Raw genomic sequence first — 20,178 nt, forward strand, 5'->3', positions numbered from 1 at the left:
GGGAAGGCAAAATGAAGCGGGAGACACATCCCCTCCATCAGACCTCATCTGCTTACCCCTGGAGCAGAGGCAGCAGCTGGGGGAGCCCCTCGCCAGCTCTCCAGCCCAGCACCCACAGCCCCTGGGAGGGGGGTCAGCACCTGCAGCACCTCATCAGTCCTCCCCTTTGGGGGAGAGGGGAGATGCTGCGAGAACACCAACCATGAGCACTGTGCTCCTCACAGGGGGAATGATTTTGCTCCTCACAGGGGGAATGGATTTGCTCCTCACAGGGGGAATGGATTTGCTCCCCAGCCCAAAGGCGCTGCTGGGGGTCGCAGCAGAGATCAGGATTCCTCCTTTCTGCAGAGCACTCACAGCCCCAGGTGCCGTGACAGCAGTCTGTCCAGGGCACACTCTGGGGCACTGACCCCACTGCCTCCCTCTCCGTTCCGCCTCTTCCCAGCTCCCTCTGATGCAGCACCAGCAGCACTGGGTTAGAGATGCTTGGAGCTCCTGGTCCAAGGAAGCTGAAGGTGTTCAGTGCCAGGCTTGATGGGTTTCTGAGCAGCCTGATCTAGTGGTTGACAACCCTATCAAAGGTGGGGGGTTGGAACTAGATGATCTTTGAGGTCCCTTCCAACCCGAGCCATTCTATCATGATTCTACCATGAAGATCTGGCACAGGGAGTTCAGAGCAGGGCTTGGCTGTCTGCAGAGGGTCATAGAGCAGGCTGGGCAGAAGCCACTGAGTGCATAACGTCACTGTGTGCAGCAGAGGCTGAGTATCTGGTTTGGGGGGCCACAGGTGAAGTGCAGCATGAGTCTGGATGGGATGACCATAAACCTGTGTCATTCAGATCAGAATCCACCTAGAGACTTAAACATCGAGCTGAGACTGTTGGGGAGCAAGGGGAAGGTGTTAAGTGAGGGATCTAACGATAAGGACAGTTAGCAGCAGCTGGGATTGCTCATCTGAGAGTATAAATCTGACCTCTCACATTGCTGAAGCATTTATTTGAGTTACCTGTACTCTGGCTCCGTGCTGAATACCACGACAGGAGAACTGCCCTGTATCACTGCACTCCAGCTGTGTGCCGCGATAGGGTTTACCTGGTGGCATTCAAAGCCACTGCAGATGGGAACACAACTGAAATGGTTCAGCTGCTATGATGGCCGGGATGGGCACCGTGTGGCAAATTAGTAACATCGTTCCTTCACAATGAACTGCTTATCACTCCCAAGATACTTTAAAACGCATGTCAGCTGCTTTATTACACGGTACAGTGAGAAGCTCTAAGCACACTACACTGTCTTTGGCCAGGGATGCTGGTATTTCCAGAACGGCCCAACCTTCCCCGTACTCTCACAGTCTCTGTCCTAAGACAGTTCTGCAGAGGAAGTTATTTGAACTCCAGCTTTCTGCCCCAGGAGCTGGCTGGGGTTTTGGGAGCAGGGAGCAGCAGAGGAGCTCTCACTATTACACAGCACAATGCTATTTCCCTGGCTGCTCTCTGGTACCCAGAGCCATCTCCCTGCAGGAATGCCTCATAGCAGCCTGGCATCAGAGGCCAGCATCTACCTGGCTGTAGAGCCAAGGCACGCTCAGAGACGTTCTCCATTCACGTGTGCTTGGCAGTCCGCCTCACCACCCTGCTGCATTGCCTCAGAAAGCAGCGACTGCCATGAACACAGCTCTAGCACAAGCCCTGTCTGCAGGCAGTGTCCCCAGAGCTGCACGCCGTGATAGCCATGGCCAGGTCCTGCAACAGGCAGTGACACTTCTATGTCCTGCAGCATCCCTCAGCCCTATCCACCTCTTGTGTCCCATGCAGCTCCACCATGTCCTAGGCCCCCATACAGATGGTTGCATGAATTCTCTGACTGCTACCTTTCTGTTGTCACCCCACAGCGTATCTCCTTCACCTCCCTGCACTGTCGGCTTCCTCCACCATTTCTTACCCAGACATAAAGCAGTGCCCCAGAGCTCCTTGGGGGATGCGCAGAGCTCGCACCTGACTGGGTGCTAGAGGGCACAGCATGGGTTTGAGGCACTCCTTGCCTCTCCTCGTACCTGCCACCTCCTTTGCAGGACAGCCCATAAGAGCAACACAGCTCTCCTTACCAGGGAATCTGATCAGTGTTTACAAACATCTGAAGGGAGGTGGGAGGTAAATGGATGAGGCCAGGCTCTCTTCAGTGGTGTGCAGCAACAGGACAAAGAGCAATGGCCTAAAGTCCCTGGAGTTGAAGCTGAGACAGTGTGCCAAGGAGCATCTGTACCATGAAACAGTAGTGTTCAGGATGCTAAAGGGAGCAAGGAAGGAGAGCACCAGGATACAGACAAAGCAAGACATCAGCTTCTATAGGGACCTGGGAGGTGCAAGGGATCCCGTGAGCAGCAGCTCTAAAGGCTAGAAGAACTCAGGAAAGCAGGACAGCATCCTCCAAGCACAAGAGCAGCCCAACCCAGTACTTGTGAAAAGCAGGGAGACGTATCAGGACACTGCCTTGGAGAAGCAGAGACCTTGGGGCAAGGCTGCAAGAAGGCGGCATTTGGGAGGTGGACACGGGGGCAAGCTACAAAGAAAGAATTTATAAACACTGCCCAGGAATGCAGTGTTGGTGTCAGGAAAGTCAAAGTTCAAGTGGGGCTGAGACTCGTGAAGAAAACCGAGGGTGAGAAGAGCTTCCACCACTGTGCTGGTAGTAAGAGGCTGAGTAACAGCCTACTGCTGAATAGGGTGGGTGACTTAGTCACAGCAGACACAGATGAGATTGATGCCCAATGCTTCCTTTACCTCAATCCTGACCTGAAAATAAAGCCTCCCAGTCCCTCCACGCTTAATGAAACAGTTTGGAGAACTACTAGAAAGAGACTAGAACAAGTCAATATTATTTCAGTGAACTCAACCAACATGAACCCATGGAACCCACCCAACAGGCTGCATCCAAGGGTGATCGCAGAAACGGGCTGTCAGAACTGTCAGAACTGTCAGAACTGCTCTTTCAAATCTGGCAGAGATGAGGGGAGAAAGCAAACCAGCTTCAAAGAAACACCCAAAGGATGAGTGAGGGAGATACCTCAATGACTGTCTTACTTTGGCCTGCGGTAAAACCATGGAGCAAATCCTCCTGGAGTACATGTTTGTCCACATATGAAACTGAGAGGGCAACAGCCAGAACAGACCGTGATATCATCATGCCCGAGCAGACTGCTCTGTGATCCAGGGCCCTGATCTGCAGGGAAGGGAGAGCAGGGGATGATGATTCCTCGATGTGGGCACTCTGTCCCACAGTCAGGATGTTACGGACAGCTGGGTGAATAGGAAACAGGCTACGGGTGCTGGGGATGGAGTTCAGGATCTGAACACCAGGAAGCACTCCTGCATGGCGAGGTGGCAGAGCACGACCATGTGCTGCCCAGAGGCTGCAGTTTCCCTCCATAGAGATCTCCCAAAGCTGCCCGGACACGGAGCTGGGCGCTGCTCTGGGTGTCCCTGCTGGAGCAGCATTGGGCCTGAAGCCCTGAGATCCCTCCCAGCCTCCACCATCTGGGACTCTGGCAGCAGCTGCCCTGCAAGGAGGGAGCTGCAGAGGGACCAGGGCTTGCTCAGCCTTCAGGAGAGCTTTGATTCCTAGCAGCAACCCATCAGCTCCCATGGGGAGGTTATGCACAGCCAGAGCCTGGCTCTGCACAGTGCTTCACAGCAGTGCCTGGCACCCAGTATTTGCTGCAGACAGTCCAGTCAGTTCCAGTTGTAGCTTCTCTCCCTTATCTTTTCTTAGCCATACACAGACCAGTTCACAGCTCTTCCTCTGAACCTGTATACTCCTTCCCCGTGCCTGTGGCTGTGGGCATATACAATACATTTGGGAAAGCTCCAGCAACACAGTCCATAAATCCCTGTCAAACCTATGGGCAAGGGGCTGCAGGACTAGCTGGGTTTCCCTCAAATACCTGCAACCCTACCATAAGCTAAGAGCCTCGTGACCAGCTGCAGACATATACCATCCCACTACACCCAACACATATGTCCCACTATGGGGGCCTGCAGTTGCCTTCACTTCCATAATCCACAGCAGGACTCACAGCATGCTGAGATGCTGCGGGGAACAGCAACAGACACAGATTCCCAGCAGGTTTTCCCAACAGAATCTACATCACCCAGACACACAGAAATGCCCATTTTTATATCACTGTTTCCCTTCCTGGGTTCTGTGAGGGTAAAGCCCCCTTTGGCTGGCATGTGCTGAGAGCTCCAAGGCGATGTACAGCCAAATAGAATAAATAGTCCTTGGAGGAGGGAGGAGGAAGCAGGAACCCCTTTCCCAAGGGCCATGAGAGATCCAGTGTATCTGGCTCAGAACAGGCTTACACTGATCTAAAGAGGCAGCACTGGCTTCCCAGTCTATAAATGCCACCAGACCCTGCAGGATCAGTCACTGCCAGAGCCAGGCTGCACGGCCATAGCCACCCCTTCGCCTACAAACAGCACGGATGCTCTTTAAAGGAAGATGAGACAGGACTGGCACGTAACACAGGCAGTGCCCTCACTGACAGGTACAGTGCCACACAGCCCAAACATAATGGTGCTGCTCACGGGGCCCACTGACAGACCTGGGCAAAGGGAACAACAAACCAGGTCTGGGGTTCTTCAACAGAGCAAAGTAAGGACAAGTGTAGACAAAGCCAGAAACAGAACTGGGGTTAATGCTAAAATACGCCCCCAAGGGGATCGATCCCAATAGATGAGCTGTGTAAAACATGGGTTTGGGGTCTATTTAAGATGCAGGATTTAGGAACAGGGCTGGAGGTGAATATACGAACATAACTTCAGCCAGGCTTTGGTGCCAGACCTGATCCTAAACAAAGGCCCTGGAACCACAGGCAGATGATGTGGGCTGGGGGTCCCAGGTGAGGCATTTCAGGGTGATTAAAGCCAGTTAATACTCTCAGAGCCCCATCATTCTCCACCATCTGCCTCTTCTAGGAAGGTCTTGGTTGTGCCATGTCAGTCCCACGTGCTCTATGGCATGTACTAAGCCAAGACCTCGCAGCCAGGTTATAGAAGAGCAATGGTCAGAAGGATCCTGTTCCCTTCATTAGTTGATTATTCAGCCCCGGTTCATACCTGAACTCTGAAAAGACAGGCTGGTGACTCCAAGGTTATTTGGAAATGCATTTCATGCCTGTTTGTTTGGTTGCTTTCGTAGTTTTTTTTGTTTTGTTTTTGCCCCGTTTCCTTCTTACATCAGACAAGGGAAATAACAGAACACAAGGCCGCTCTCAGCAACACGCTGTGCAGCAGCACAGTAAGGAAAAAGCTGCTGGAGGGGAATTAAGGCTTTGCTTCCTGAACAACAGAGCAAGAGGTGGAAGGAGCTGGGGGAACTGAAAGAGCGTGTGCCCCTTTGCTATGGTGGACCAGCCTGTGCCAGGAGTAACATCACAGCGCTGCTGAAGGAAGCAGCCTAGATCCAGCTGGAGACTGGGGCCTCACAACAACAGCATCCTTAAGGGAAAAGCTGTGTTTCACTGCAGCCTTTGGAGACCAAATGTTCACTATAGGCAGCTGTTAATCAGTGCTGCAGCCATGCTCCAAAGCAGGACGGGGAAAGGGGACAAAGGCGCTCAAATGCTGATAGTGGCTGAGTGGGCAGTAAGCCCTTACAGAGATCCCCAGAGGGATGTTCTGTGGATCTGACAGCCCCTCCAGCCTGCTGTGTAAACGTGTGTGACCACTGGACAAAGGATGAGCATCTTCTTAGCTCTGTATGCACAACGAACCCTGAATACTTATTTAAGTGACTGGCCAGACGCTGTGTAATCAGAACGAGGAACATCACAACAATCTTGTGAATGCTGGTATGTAAAAGGCACGTCAGCAGGAGAAACGTGCTGACTGAAAAGCACCAAGAAAAGGGAAATGGTAAAATAAAATAGCTGCAGTTTGGCAGAACAACCATCTCTGTGCCAGGAAGGAAACACAGGGAGAGAAGGGATGAAAGGTGAAGGGAAAAAGATTAGGATGGTAAAAGCAAAGAGAACTGCATTGTTTGGTGGTAGTGTGTGTATGTACCTGTCCTATGAGGAAAGGCTGGGGGAACTGGGCTGATTTGGTTTGGAGAAGAGAAGGCTGCGGGGAGACCTCACTGTGGGCATCCAGTACTTGAAGGGAGCGAATAAACAGGAGGGGAACGGCTGTTTGTGAGGGTGGGCAGCGATAGGACAAGGGGGAATGGTTTGAAAGGGAGACAAGGGAGGTTCAGGTTGGATCTTAGGAGGCAGTTTTTCCCCCAGAGGGTGGTGACGCACTGAACAGGTTGCCCAAGGAGGCTGTGGATGCCCCATCCCTGCAGGCATTCAAGGCCAGGCTGGATGTGGCTCTGGGCAGCCTGGGCTGCTGGTTGGTGACCTGCACACAGCAGGGGGTTGGAGCTGGATGAGCACTGTGGGCCGTGCTGTGATTCCATGAGCATATTGGTGAGATACGCCAGCACCACCATTACATTAAAACGAGAAAGAGACAAATATAAAATGTACTATTTCTTTCCTAGAATGAATGCAATTGAAATGGCACGTGCCCCTGGAGATCCAAGAACATGTTTAGGAACTGAGGGAAGAACCTGATGCTGCGCTTTCAAGACTTTTCTTGGATAGAGGCTGCTATCACTGAGGAGCTCACAAAGTGCAACTTGGGGCATTTTCCAATGAAGTCACTAACTGACCACCGTAAGTACATGAACAGCTTGCTGTCTGCATTCAGCTCCCACATATACTGGAATCTGGCCAGGGATCTCAAAGACAAAACGAAGGACTGATGCTGAATGATCCAGGGACCTGGTGACACAGAATCACGTGGAGAAGGGCAAGGTTTGAATCCCTGCCTTGACTCAGACTTCACCTACAAGTGGATGCTGCCTTCCTGGACCTCAGGAAGGCACTTGGCTCTGTCCCCATTCGATCTTCACCAACTGCTGACATATGGACTGGATGAGCAGACAGCGAGGAGAGCTGAGAAAAGGCTTAATGGTAGAACATGGAGGGAAGCGATCAGCAATGCTAAAGTCTAATTGGAGGCCAGAAACGAGCACCACAGGGGTCAGTACTGAATCCAGTCCTGTGTCACACCTCCATTACCGATTTGGATGATGGGCAGCGTACCCTCAGCAAGTCTGCAGGTGACACAAGGCTGGGAGGACTGGCAGATACACCGCGGTCATGCTGGCTTTTAGAGGGACTGGGACGGGCTGGAGAAACGGGCTGACAGAAACCTCCCAGAACTGAACAAGAAGGACAAAGTCCTGCCCCTGGGGAGGAGCAGCCCCGGGCATCAGGACGTGCTGGGACCACCCATCTGGAAAGCAGCTGTGCAGAAAAGGACCTGGGAGTCCTGGTGGATGCAATGAACATGAACCAGCATCGTGCCCTTGCTGCCAAGATGGGTCTTGCTGCCCCGAGCTGTGTTAGGCCCAGCACCACCAGGAGGTCAAGGAAGACCAGCATAATGGAGGACCTGAGAGTCTAGAGAAGATGCATGAAGAACATCATGAATGAACATCCAAAGTGGCAGTGCAAGGATGTCAGAGCCAGGATCTTTTCTGTGGTGTCCACTCTTAAGATAAGAAGCAATGGGCACAAAGTGGAACACAGGAAGCACTTCTTTACTGTGCAGGTGACTGAATACACAACTGGGCAGAAGGGGAACCTCATGGAACTGCTGTGGCTGAAGTAGCAGAAGTGAATGGCAAAAAGAAGCAAGATGCTGCAGTTAGGGGAAAAGAAAGCACAGTGCAAATATCAGGGAGCTAGGACCGCTCTGAGGGAAGGGGTGCACTGAGCAGGTGTGCCTCTCCCCACTGCACAGAGAACTGGGAGGACAAAGATGGGCACTAAAGAATTCAGGCCTTATTTCACCAACCTCCTCCTAGTCCTCCGGCAAGATGGGATGGAAGGGAGTGGAGTCAACGGACCACAGAGCTCTCATGATTCCCTCAAGGAGAAGGACAGAGGTGCCCCATACTGGAGTCTTCAGCAGCATGACTTTGAGCAAAGGCTTCTCCCTCCACCGGATCCATCTGCAGGGCGTTACCAAAGCCCCTTGCCCTCCCGGCCTTACTGCTCACCCGTGTGTCCCCCCTTCACAGTCCGCAGTGCACGAAAGGGATGGAGTCCTTCTCAGCAGCCATTCTCTGGCTGTCCTCCCCATCTCCAGTAAGCACTGTCAGCAAGCAGGGAGCTCATCTGGAGCCCTGCCCTGGCTGGATCTCTGCTACGCACATGTTACGCTGCGGCTTTGGCAAACATCTGGCTCTGGGCTCCCGCCCCTCAGAGTGACGGCTCTTGGTGGGAGAGAAGGGGAGGCTGGCGCCAGTGTGGTCAACGATCCCACGCACGGCTCCCATTGCTTGAGTGTGTGCCAGGCATCCTGCCCTCCCCAGCCCTGGCACAGATGCTGACCAGCTAAAAGCGGCCAGGGAGCGGCCACGGCTGCTATTTCAGGAGCTGCCTCTGGCTCCAGGGCTGCGTCTCAGCCTCCAGCATGCTCAGGCCTCAGAGGAATGAACGGGGTCAGGGTTCGGCCCCAGTGATTGTCCAGCACGCGTGGCAGAGGCGAGGGTCAGACCCTGAGGCTGCAGGATGCACCACATCCGGGGGGACTGCTCTGCACAGCTGCAGGCACTGCAACGCCTGCACCACTGGGTCCCACAGCTAAAGGGCACAGCAAGGCTCTGGCTGGCAGCCCCACAGTCATAGTCCAGGCACGGGAAGAGGCAGGGCTGCAGCAGCCACACAAGAGTAAGTATGGAGAACAGGGGAGACGCTGCACTGAGATGTGGAAAAGCCTTCGGTTCTGAGGAGGAGGGGAAGCAGTGCAATCACAGATACCAGCAGGGAAGTAGAATCCCAATGGAGAGTAAGGCTGGATCAGATCTGCAGGAACCTGAGGGTGAGCGCAACCACCCTGCGAGTCCCAGTGCTGCAGAGAGCAGGGCAAGGCGAGGAGCAGGACAAGGATAAGCAAGGCTCACACAAGCGTCCATGTGTCCTCTCTGTTGGAGCAGCAGAGAGAGAAAATGAGAGCTGTGGCAGAGAGCTGAAGGGCACCGGGAACATCAGCAGAGCAGAAGAGTTTGGGTGCTGAGCAGGCGAGAAGATAGGACTGCAATAAAAGTCCCAAGGGGATTCAAGCAGGGCAGCAGCAGCGTAGGGTAGGATGTGAGAGGGTCTGGATGCAACCTGCCAGGGCCACTGATGCTAAGGACTTCAAAGTGGGGTGCTGGGCTGGGATTTGACTGCACAGAGCTCAGGCAGGGAGAGCTGGCAGATCATGTCTACACAGCAGGACAGGACACTGCCAGGCAGGATGTATAAGACTGGAGCTTGATGTAGCAGAGGGAGAACAGCAGAAAGGGATGGGGAGCACGGGACGCTGGGGTGCCCCAGGGCCTTGCCCATGAGGGAGAGCACTGCCAGTGAGAGCTGTCCTGAGGGTAAAAAAGCAAGGGTCCCTTGGGGGCAGACATCAGCAGCTGGCAGCAATCAAGGGGTGTGGAGAGAAGAGGAGGGAGCAGAGACTAAGGGAAGGGAAGGGGAGGAGGAGAATGCTGTGGGGCTGGGGCTCTGCGAGGGGAGGAGCAGGGCTGGGCACTTTGGGGGGCAGCGTGCACAGGTGTGGGGCTGCGGGTGGCACGGAGGAGGGAGAGTGTGAGCAAGGACTGTAGGAGAAAGGGGAGTTCTAGGGGACCTGGGGCCAAAGCAGAGATGAAGGAAGAGGGGCAGCTGTGAGGGGGCTGGGGATCAGTGCAGAGGAAAGAGAGATCTGTGGAGGGGGCTGGGGGAGGAGCAGAGCATGGGGGGAGAGGAGCACGAGGGGCTGGGGCCTCTCGGCTGCAGTGGAAAAGCTGCTGCAGCTCCAGGGGAAATGCTACTTGAATTAATCATGGCGCTGGCTGCTGTGCCAAGCCCAGGAGGAGGCTGCTGGCAGCACAAGGAAATAACTTTCACAGGAATTTGGAACAAACGCAGCTCTTCTGGCGGTAACAACAGCACTCACCTCCCCCAAAACCTCCCCATGTACCAGCATCGCCCCCATGTCCCCTGTCCCTCTGCACCCCCAGACTCAGCCACACGATGCACTCCCTCCCCTCACGCTGATCCCTATCAAGCTCGCAGGCATCTCCTCATTTTGTCTCAGGAAGCCCGTCTTCCTATTTCAGAAGAGGAGGCCTGCTCTGTGTTGTGCAAAAAACCTGGAAATGGGCTAATGCGAAAGCTCCTGTCCCATGAAAACGAATGCACACGGCAGCATCCTCCTGCTCTGCACTGCAGCAGTCAGTGACCATGAGCCATCCTGTTGTTCTGGTCCCGGTGTGTGGCTGCTCCCTGTGTGCTCTCACAAATATTCCCCTCCATTGCCACCATCGATGCACCAGGACTGTCCCTCAGGACTGTATTACGGCAGCCTGCTGTAGCCTACAGCACTTCATGCGGGTTGTGCTACACAGCGCACGGTACCAGAGGCTGCCCAAGCACCGCACACAGCACAGCCAGCCCCGCAGAACCAGACACTGCAGTCAGGCCTCAAGGCTCATCAGAACTGTCCTCAGAACTGTGAGGATCCCCGCTGTGTGTGCTGCCGGTCAGCTTATGACTGCTGATGTTCTTCCCTAACAATTGTGTGGTGCAAGTGGAAGATGTAAACCCTGCTTCCAAAATCGTTAATACTGGACCTATATAGAAGTCAATAATCTACCACCTCATTCATATTTCAGTCAAATCAACCACTGCTCACAACACGGGGTTTACACAACTCTCAGTTTATGCAGGCTGCCAGAGGACAGACGATACTTGGTTCAACTTAGAAAGTCAGAATGGCCCAGAAGTAAAGGATCTGGCCATGCATGCAGCTTGGTACAACGTCAACCCAACAGAATGTTTAAAACAAATATAGGCCAGCAGAGTGAATTTATAACAGAACGGAGTTCCACATCATGTAAACACAGCACTTGAATGTGGTCTGATGAGCCCTTAAGCATCTATGCCAATCTCATGAAGTTCAACAAGGCCGAGCACAAGGTCCTGCAGCTGGGTTGGACCAGTCTGAAGCACAGATACAGACTGGGCAGAGAATGGCTTGAGAGCAGCTCTGGGGTGAAGGATTTGGGGATGTCAGTGATGAGAGACTCAACACGAGCCAGCAGTGCGCACTTGCAGACCAGAAGGCCAACCGCACCCTGGGTTACATTAAGAGAAGTGTGGCCAGCAGATGAAGGGAGGGGATTCTGCCCATCTGCTCTGCCTTGAGACCCCACCTGGAGCACAGCATGCAGTTCTGCAGCCCCAACACAAGAAGGGCAGGGAGCTGTTGGAGCAGGTCCAGAGGAGGGCACAGAGATGATCAGGGGGCTGCAGCACCTCCACTATGGGGGCAGGCTGAGAGAGGTGCGGGTCTTCAGCCCAGAGAAGAGAAGTCTGCAAAGAGACCTTACAGTGAGTGGCCTTCCAGTAGCTGAAGGGGCTACAGGAAAGCTGGGGACAGACTTATTATGAGGGCATGTAGTGACAGGATGAAGGGAAAGGTTTTAAACTGGAAGAGGGTAGATTTAGAGTAGATATCAGGAAGCAATTATTTCCTGTGAGGGTGGTGAGACACTGGCACAAGTTGCCCATTGAGGCTGTGGATGCCCCCTGCCTGGAAGCACTCAAGGCCAGGCTGGATGGGGCTGTGAGCAGCCTGGGCTATGGGAGGTGTCCCTGCCTACAGTGGGTGGTTGGAACTGGGTGAGCTGCAAGGTCCGTTCCAACCCAAACCATTCTGTGACTCTTTGATCTGTGTTACCAACTCACATCTACACAGGGAATCAGACAACTGATCAGTGACTGCCCCCTGCTCTGTTTTTTGATGGTGCTGTGTTCACTGTTTATTTAGGCTCCTTCTCTGCTTGTGTTTTTCCCTCATCTCAGATTTGAACTCTTGTTTGCTATTTCCTATGCTTAGACATACGCAGGGTCAGTTACTGTAGGACTTGACCCACGATAAACATCAGCAATAAATAAATATTTTGAGATTCTTTTTCTTTCTCAGGTGCTCAGGCTTGCAACCTGCTCTGCACAGCCCTGTTTGTACATCACACGCTGGTAGAGAGAATGGGATGTTGCTGGGATGCAGGAGACTTGCAGCTGGTACCCCGGCCAGTTATGTGGACTCTCCACTTCCCCATCATTCTGCCCTGCCCACAAAGAGATGTCAATGTCCAGTGATAGACCAAGGCCTCCCATGGCTTCTCGCTTAGAAACTTGATGGTCTGGTGGAGAACAAAACCCGTTCTGTTTTGTGTCAGCCTTGGCAGCTGCCTTTGTCCCGCAGGACATAAGGCTGCCTGTGGCCTGGGCTCTCATAATCATTATGCAGGTCTGGACCCCGATGCCCAGAAGTTACAGAGAGATGAAGGCAAGCAGGGGAAACAGAGGGTCTGTGTGTCTGCACACCTGGTGCGGTGATCCTATGGAGCGTGGCACCAGCTGCTGGCTGCTGTGGACCCTGAAGAGCCCACGGAAGCCCTCCAGTTCCAGGCGGGGGTGGCTGGACTGGGCAGCTCAGACCCTGGCTCCTTGCCCCAGCTCTGCCAGCTCCCCAGCCTGGCCCATGCCTGCCGTGGCCCGGTGCTGAGTCGGCGGCCTGGCCAGCCTTCTTTCCCATATTCTCACATTTCCCGGCTCAGAGGAAGCAGCAGCAGATGTGTGTGCTGTTTGCTTTATGCCGAGGCCATGAGGGAGTTACCTGCGCTCGGCCCAGATGCGCCGTTTCCAAATGAAACAAGAGGGCCAAGCCAAGACCATGGAAACCCGTCCAGCCCCTCAGTCACTGCCGGGCCACGATGGCTTCACTGCCGCACCGACTCAGCACGGCACAGCCCTGCGGCCCTACCGGCATCTTCATGGCGTCCCCAGTCTCGCACCTTCCCAGCTCCTCCATTGTCCCACCCTCCTGCTGCCTGTCCCCACACTTGCAGCCAGAAGCCCAGCCCTCACTGCCAGCTCTATTTCCACCATGCCTTCCTGCCTCACAGTGAGCAGCATGGAGCAGGATGGCACTGAGAATGATGAGAGGGGCTGCACTGGAGCCGCTGCTGCTGAGTTGTCCCCGCATGGACCCGAGGCCTCCACATTCCCCAGGGCAGCTCCTGCCCCGTGTCGGAGCCCATCGCCATCCTTGGCCTCCTCCTGACCTCCCAGCGTGGCCCAGCTCACCCCACCTGTCCCACAGGGACAGACCCCGTGCTGCCCCGACAGCCCCTGCAGGGTCACGCTGCTGGATGAGCCAGCACAGCTGAACCCCAGGAGAGCCAACAGGGGGGCAGCAACCCCTCCCCGCCCAGGACTCACGTGTGCTCTCTCACTACAGACTGATGCAGCACGTGCCTCTCAGCTCAGATCCCAAAGATGCTCCTGAAGTAATGCAGCAGCAGCAGCAGTCACGCATAGTTAATGCTGCTGTCCACAGCCAGAGGGAGGGAGAAGGTACCAGCCCTGCCACAAGCAGCTTCCTAGAGGCCGGACCTTGCTCCTGAGCACCACGGCAGCGCCTGTCAGAGCGGGCCACAAGGAGAGCTGAGATCAACACAGTGCTCTGCACAAAGGAACTTCTGAGTCCTCACCACAGGTATCTCCTGCTATGCAGAAAGTGTGTAACCCTGCTCTGCCACGCGCCCTGCTCGCGGTGAGCCAACAGTTCTACTGAAACCACGAGTTCTACCCAAACATCCTCCGGCAGCATCTCACACCTCTCACAGCCCTGGCTGTGCCCTCCTCAAGCTCGGCTCCTGACAGCTGCACCTACCTGTAGGAAGCAGGTTCCAACGGGGGTGTTCTCCTTCAGGGACACGTTGTAGAAGTTACTCCTGAACACCGGCTCATTGTCATTGACATCCTGCAGGGCCACGAGCACCACAGCTGAAGAAGAGAGGGCAGGGGTTCCCCTGTCCGTGGCCAGCACTGTCAGCTGAGGCTGAGGATCCTTCTCGTAATCCAGCGGGGCAGCAGTGGTGATGATACCTGTGGCGGGGTCAATGGCAAACCAGCTGGAGTGGGTGTCGTGGCTATGTACGATGCTGTACTGCACCTCCCCGTTGGGACCCTGGTCTTTGTCTCGAGCGGTCACCTGCAGGACAAAGCTGCCTGGGTACACAACCTCGGGGATGCTCTGCTTGTACTCCTGCTGGTCAAAGAGCGGAGGGTTGTCGTTGACATCGATCACCTGCAGCACAAAGGTGGATTCTGCTCGGAGTGGGGGTGTTCCCGAATCAGTAGCCGTCACTCGCAAATCATAGGAGTCTCTTTCCTCCCGATCCAGAAGCTGGTCCACACAGATAAGGTAGATGATGTTGTCCTTCGTAGTGAGGGCAAACTTGCCATCTCCCCCCTCCAGAGTGACGTTGACGTTGGAGTACTCTCCGTAATCTGGGTCGGAAACAGAGATGCGTGCCACGTACTGACCAGGCTGGGCTCCCTCGGAGATCTGAGGGGAGCCATCTTCGCTCAGAAAGATGATGGTCATGGTGGGTTGGTTGTCATTGTAGTCGCGCACGTGAATAGTGACAAAGGCTGTGGTGACCTCAGGGTGGACAGCCCTGTCCCGTGCCTGTACCACCAGCTCATGCACCTTCCTGACTTCGTAGTCCAGACCCTTGTTGAGTTTGATGACTCCGGTCCGGGAGTCAATGGTGAAGTACTGGTCAGGATCACTCTGCCGCCGGTTGATCTCATAAATCACATCGCCATTGTCTCCTTCATCCGCGTCAGATGCAAAGACCTGCAGGATGCTACTGCCGGGTTTCAAGTTCTCCGATATGAGAGTATGATAGCGGCTCTGGTTGAAGGCGGGAGCATTGTCATTGATGTCCTGGATGGACACATCCAACGTCATTTGGCTGCTCCTGGGAGGAGAGCCCCCATCATAGGCTTCCAGCACCAGGGAGTACGACGAACGGTTCTCCCGATCCAAGACATTGCTGACCACCAGGTCTAAATACAGGACCCCATTGGGTCCTCGCCGTGTCTCCAGACGGAAGGCCTGCCCCACATTGTCACCCTTAATCACGTAGCCTTGGGTATTGAGCAGGCCACTGTCAGCATCAAAGGCTGGATCCAAGGGAAATCTGCTGCCAACAGGTGTGTGCTCTGGGATCTGGAAAGTGCTGTGTTGCTTGGGAAAGGCTGGAGCATGGTCGTTGATGTCATTGACTTGGATATTCACTTCTACTGTGATGCCCTCTGGGGTAACAGCTATGAAGCTGTAATGATCCCGGGTCTCTCGGTCAAGGACACGGGCTGTTTTGATGATGCCCCTGTTCTCATCTATCCACAAGTCAGTGGCGACTCCACTGCCCTCCTGTGCTGATATGAAGTACATGTAGGCACTGGTGCCAGGGGGCAGGCCTGCACTGATGTCCCCAATGATGGTGCCGGCTGGCTGCTCCTCATCTATTTGTAGATCCAGGGTGCCCAGGACAGCAGAGCCCTTCTCTGCTCTCAGGCCCCCAAGAATAAGCAGCTCCAACAGAAGCACGGCCGAGCCTTTCATCTGCTCCATTACGAGTAATTTGCAGAGCAGAAGGTTGCTTGATCTTCTTTGCAGCGCACTTTAATCCTGCAAGGAATGCAGACCAGAGGAGGCTGGTTACGAGGGAGCAGCAAATGAAGGACAGAATAAGAACGTGGGGAGGAAAAGCCTGCCAGGTACCTTCTGCTTGACTGCTCTGTATCACTTATCCCTCACGAGTTGGAAATTTGTTAGAGCAAAGGATGCTCAGAATGAAGGCCCAGGCCAGCACCTAACGGCACCAAGCAGAGCAAACCTGGCCATGTGCTGATGTTACCAGCTGGTACTCTGTCACATAGGGCTTTTTTTCCTACACAGCCAGGCATTCTTGCAGCCTTCCTGGCAACACCGGAGCCAGCTGGTTCCTGTGCCTTTAACAGCTGAATGCTTCCTGCAAAGCTGAGAAACAGTGTCTGCAAGACCACGGAGATTTCTGGACAAGCAGCAGCCTAGCACCTCTCTGTCCTGAAAAATAGGGTCTTAAAGCTGGGAGCCATCCCAACAAGTGACCCTGCCGAACACCCCTTCCCCAGTAGCTTGATTTTCATGGCCACAGGGATTTAGGTTCAAAAAAAACGTGAAGTGCAAATCGGGTGTCCCTGGTGGGGTGCAGCAGAACTGGAACGGGCTTACATCCAGAGAACACTAAATCAGAATGGCTCTATTGCGAAGGACATACCCACAGCCAGGAATGCCCGGGATAAAACCCCGTCCTCCTAGGGCCGACAGGGCCCATTGTTTAGCCAGGAAAGGAGATCTGTGGATGCCCCACGCTGGTACCATGGAGGGTGGTGGTGGTACAGCAGGAACGCAGCAACTCGCTCTGAACTGCCAGCTGCTCTGGCTCCTTCCCCGTCCCACACTCTCCACTGCTCACTCTCCTCCTTTGTCTCCTTCTCGCTGCTCCTTGTTCGTTCTGGCTCCTTCACTCCATTTCCCCCTGCTGTAGCTTCATTTCACTGCAGCAGTGGGGGAGGGACAAGAAGGGAGGAGCAGCTCCCTGCAGCAACAGCACTGCTGGACACGCTGGACATACTCACGGTACCCAAAGGCTGTGAGCCCCCCAGGGCTCTGCCCATCCTCCCTGCCAGCAGCCAGAGCAGCTCAGCAGTCCGAGTGCTTGTGCACAGCACCAGCCCCAGCGCCGCTCCGAGCAGCCGGTAAACGAGGCTTAGTGGTCTGCAGGGATGGCGGCAGCATGAGCTCACACTTGGACTCTCTTGAAAGCATTTGCTGCTGGTCCCATAACCACACTCAGGAGCAGCTCATGTCAGACATAGGACGGCAGGAACCTCCCTGTCTTGGGGGACAGAGGTGGCTCACACCGCCTCGTCTGGGGACTACAAATGGCAGCCCTTGGTCTGCACAACTCTCCAGCAGTGCCAGCCTTTTCTGAGAGATGGGGTACCATTATTTGTTGGCCCACTTTCCCACCTCAGGACAACCGTTAGGTTGATTTTTCTTGCAGAAATCACGGGTTGGTGACAGAAAGAAAAGTAAAAAGAAGTGTTTCCTACGTATAAAAGAACAAGCATTCACCTGAGTGGGATACAGGACTAGAAATCTATGCGTACCCCCAGTGCCTGATGCCTATGGCAAGTAACACCACACACTGTTCTTGCACCTCACAAACGTGAACCTTCGTTCTCTCCCAGGAGCAGAAGCCCAAAGCAGTTACACAGTCCTGAGGGCTGCTAGCTGCTGAGCTGCACCAATCCAGTGGTCCTAGCCAAGTCCTTTGCTCTTCCTTTCGGGAGCTAATGAAACTTCCCCAGCTGAAGGTTTAATTACATGCATCTAGAATTGGGAGGAAGGGGTCCAAATTTGCTTCTGTGATGCAACTGCACCACCCGAACTGTAATCCAGCTGCTCGGGTCATGGGAAGGTACAGGGCACAGCTCAAAGCCCTGGCAGTGGGTAGATGAAAACTTAAGTAAAAGGATGGTAGAAAAATTAGTAGAGTAATGAAAAAAAGGGATACAACGAGGTGATCTCAGTGGCTGAGGATGGGATAAAGCTGACATGTCCTGAGTAGTGCCCGGCACAGGTAAGGGCACAGCCATGGGGAAAAGAACATGCCCTGGTTTGATTACTGATGTCACCCTTGGAAAGCAGCAGTGAGTGCAGGAAGGCTTTGTGGAAACCAGGAACGTGACTGAGGAGTGTGAAGAGCAGCTGAGAGCACCGGGCAACTGAGGAACAGAAAGTCGGGCTCCTGGGGTGATCAAATGTGTGTAAGCTTCCCTCCTTCCCGGACACATGTTCAGAGCTCAGCTACCTCTTGGGAAAGATGTGCCTGCCTGGTTGCCAGACCGCACAAGCCCAGTACGAGCAGAAGGCCGTCCTGGTACCAGCAGCCCTTTATTCCTATGAGACCTGCAGGGTTGGGACAGCAAGGAAGACAACAGTAACCTCAGTTGGTGCAGAGTCACCAAATCCCAACAGCTGCTTCCAATTAGCGGGTAGCTCAGTGCGAGGGGCTGGCTTGACTGGTCCAGGCCCAGCCTGTGTAATGTGAGCCAGGCTGCCCTGCTCCCCTTCTGTCCCTCCCACTATCGGGCACTGGGTTTCCTAGGAACAAATGGCAGCGAGAGCCTCCAAGGAGCAGCACAGTCTGTCCAGAGGGGAGGCTGGGGTCCAAGCCGTACTAAGGGGGCTGACAGGAAGGGTGCTGCTTTGTGCAGAGGCACTTCCAGGCCTGGGGTTGATATACCAAGGCATCAGGAGAGCCGAGACTACACTTAGGAGATAAGCCACGTTTAGGCAAAATGCATAAGGAATTACAGAAGGACCAACCCCTGCCTGCAACCTGCCGGTGCATCTCCTGTCAGTGCATCTCCTGTCAGCCACGGAGAAGGGCAAGCAGGCCCAGCACGGCACTGGCAGAGAAGCTGGAAGGACGGCGCCCACTCTGCATGCCACAAACAGATGTCAGGGGACTTGCTGTGCAAATGCTCCACCAAAGCTGCACGTGCTGCTGATGCCATACCCACAGCTTCACGAGGGGCCGTGACTCACATACTGATGTGTTTAAGACTCCAGATCAGGAAGGATGTAGAGTCCCGTTTCATCTTCGCTGAGCAGCCCTCGCTGTGCTGGAACACGCTCTTCTGTTCTACATTCATCCAGGTCTCTCTCAAGACTTTCAGATTTTCCACCCTCAAGGCCAAGCATGGTCCAGCCTTGCCTGCAGTGCAGCCCTAACCTAAAACCTCTGTCAGCCTCTGCTGCCCGTTATGACCTACAGCCATCCCTGTGCCTGCCGGCCCTATCTCCTTACACCTGCATCTGCAGCACCAGCATCTCCGTTGCTCGCTCCCACAGCCTTATCTCCTGACATGAAACCCAAGCAGTGGCAGCCATTCTCTAAGGATGCAGCCAAGCTCCACTTCATTCCCGTGGATTCAGTTTCTGTGCCACACGAGGGCTTCCTTCAGGCTGTCCTGTCTCTGAAAACGTTATCCTTACAAAGGAAGCCCTAATAAAAGCTCCTCACGCAAAAGCCCGTTCCCACAGTCTCTGCCCGCAGGCATCCCAGCCGTGCTGTGCCCCTGCCACACTACGTGCCCACTGCAGAGGCTGCCCTGGGATCTCGAGGCTCTCTGGCCGTCGGGCTGCCCGGCCGCTGCCGCTCCCCGGCTGTCGGGGCTCCCCATCCCTCGGGGGTCGCGGGCCTCCCGCGGCGTCTGTCGGGGCTCCCCGCCCTTCGGGGATGCCGAGCCACCGCGCGCCCCTTCCTCCCTTCCTCCCGGCGCCGCCGACCCCGCCGTTCCGGGGCTCTCTCGTTCTCTCGTCACGCCGCGGTCTCCGTTCCGGCACAGCGCCCGCCCCAGCCCCCCGCTCCGCTCGGGCCCGCAGCCCCCGCCCGGCGCCTCCACGGCTCCTCCGCCGTGACCGCCGCCCGCCCGCCCCGCGGTTCAGCCCCGCGGCTCCGGCCCCGCCGCCGCTCCCCGCCCGCCCCGTCCCGCTCCCGGCGCTGCTCTCGGTGCCGTCGCGCGGCGGGCGCGGCTGGTGGCTGATCCGGCCGTGGATCCGTGGATCCGCCGCGGGCGCAGCCCGCACCGCCCCCCGCCTCCCCCCCCCACCATTGTCTGCGCGGCGGAGGCAGAACAAAGCGCCCGGTCCAGTCCGGCCCGGCCCGGCCCGCGCTGATGCGGATGTGCGGCACATCGGCTGGAGGCGGCGGGAGCGGGTCGGTCCGGCGCTGGCACTTACAGCTCGCGTCCCGCGCTGGCAGAGCTCACATCCCGCACGATCCGGTCCCGGCGACGCGTCCCGCAGCCGCCCCGGTACCGCGCTGCTCCGGCGCCGAGCCCGCTCCGGTACCGCCGGCCGCCCCGGTGCCTCCGGTGTGTTCCGGTGCCCTCCGGCGCCGTGCCCCCTCCCCGTCCCCCCGGTGCCGCGGCCGTCCCGGTGCCGCAGCCGCCCCGCGCAGAGCTCGGCTGCAGGCGGGTCGGCGCTGGCTCGGCGCGGAGGCTCCTGCTGAAACCCGACCCAGCGCCGCCCTCAGCCCCTCTCTCCCCCCGCCGCCCCCATCCCCGCCCCGCCACCGGAGCGCGCCGCCGGAGCGCGGTCCCGGGATGGGGTCCGC

At 55.7% G+C, this 20,178-nt stretch overlaps 1 protein-coding gene across 1 annotated transcript in view; it reads right to left on the reverse strand.

Moving 5' to 3' along the window:
* Positions 1 to 19,956, reverse strand: part of DCHS1 (dachsous cadherin-related 1) — a 48,355-nt gene extending 28,399 nt beyond the window's left edge. The window contains exons 1-2 of the mRNA XM_072327126.1: positions 19,803 to 19,956; positions 13,827 to 15,635 (exon numbers count right to left, since the gene is read on the reverse strand). Of these exons, the coding sequence (XP_072183227.1) occupies positions 13,827 to 15,578 (1,752 nt within the window). The 5' untranslated portion in view covers positions 15,579 to 15,635; positions 19,803 to 19,956. The remainder of the gene's footprint in view (positions 1 to 13,826; positions 15,636 to 19,802) is intronic.
* Positions 19,957 to 20,178: the final 222 nt, after the last annotated feature.

Source organism: Excalfactoria chinensis, chromosome 1 (genome assembly GCF_039878825.1).
Source record: "Excalfactoria chinensis isolate bCotChi1 chromosome 1, bCotChi1.hap2, whole genome shotgun sequence".
Taxonomy (NCBI): Eukaryota; Metazoa; Chordata; class Aves; order Galliformes; family Phasianidae; genus Excalfactoria; species Excalfactoria chinensis.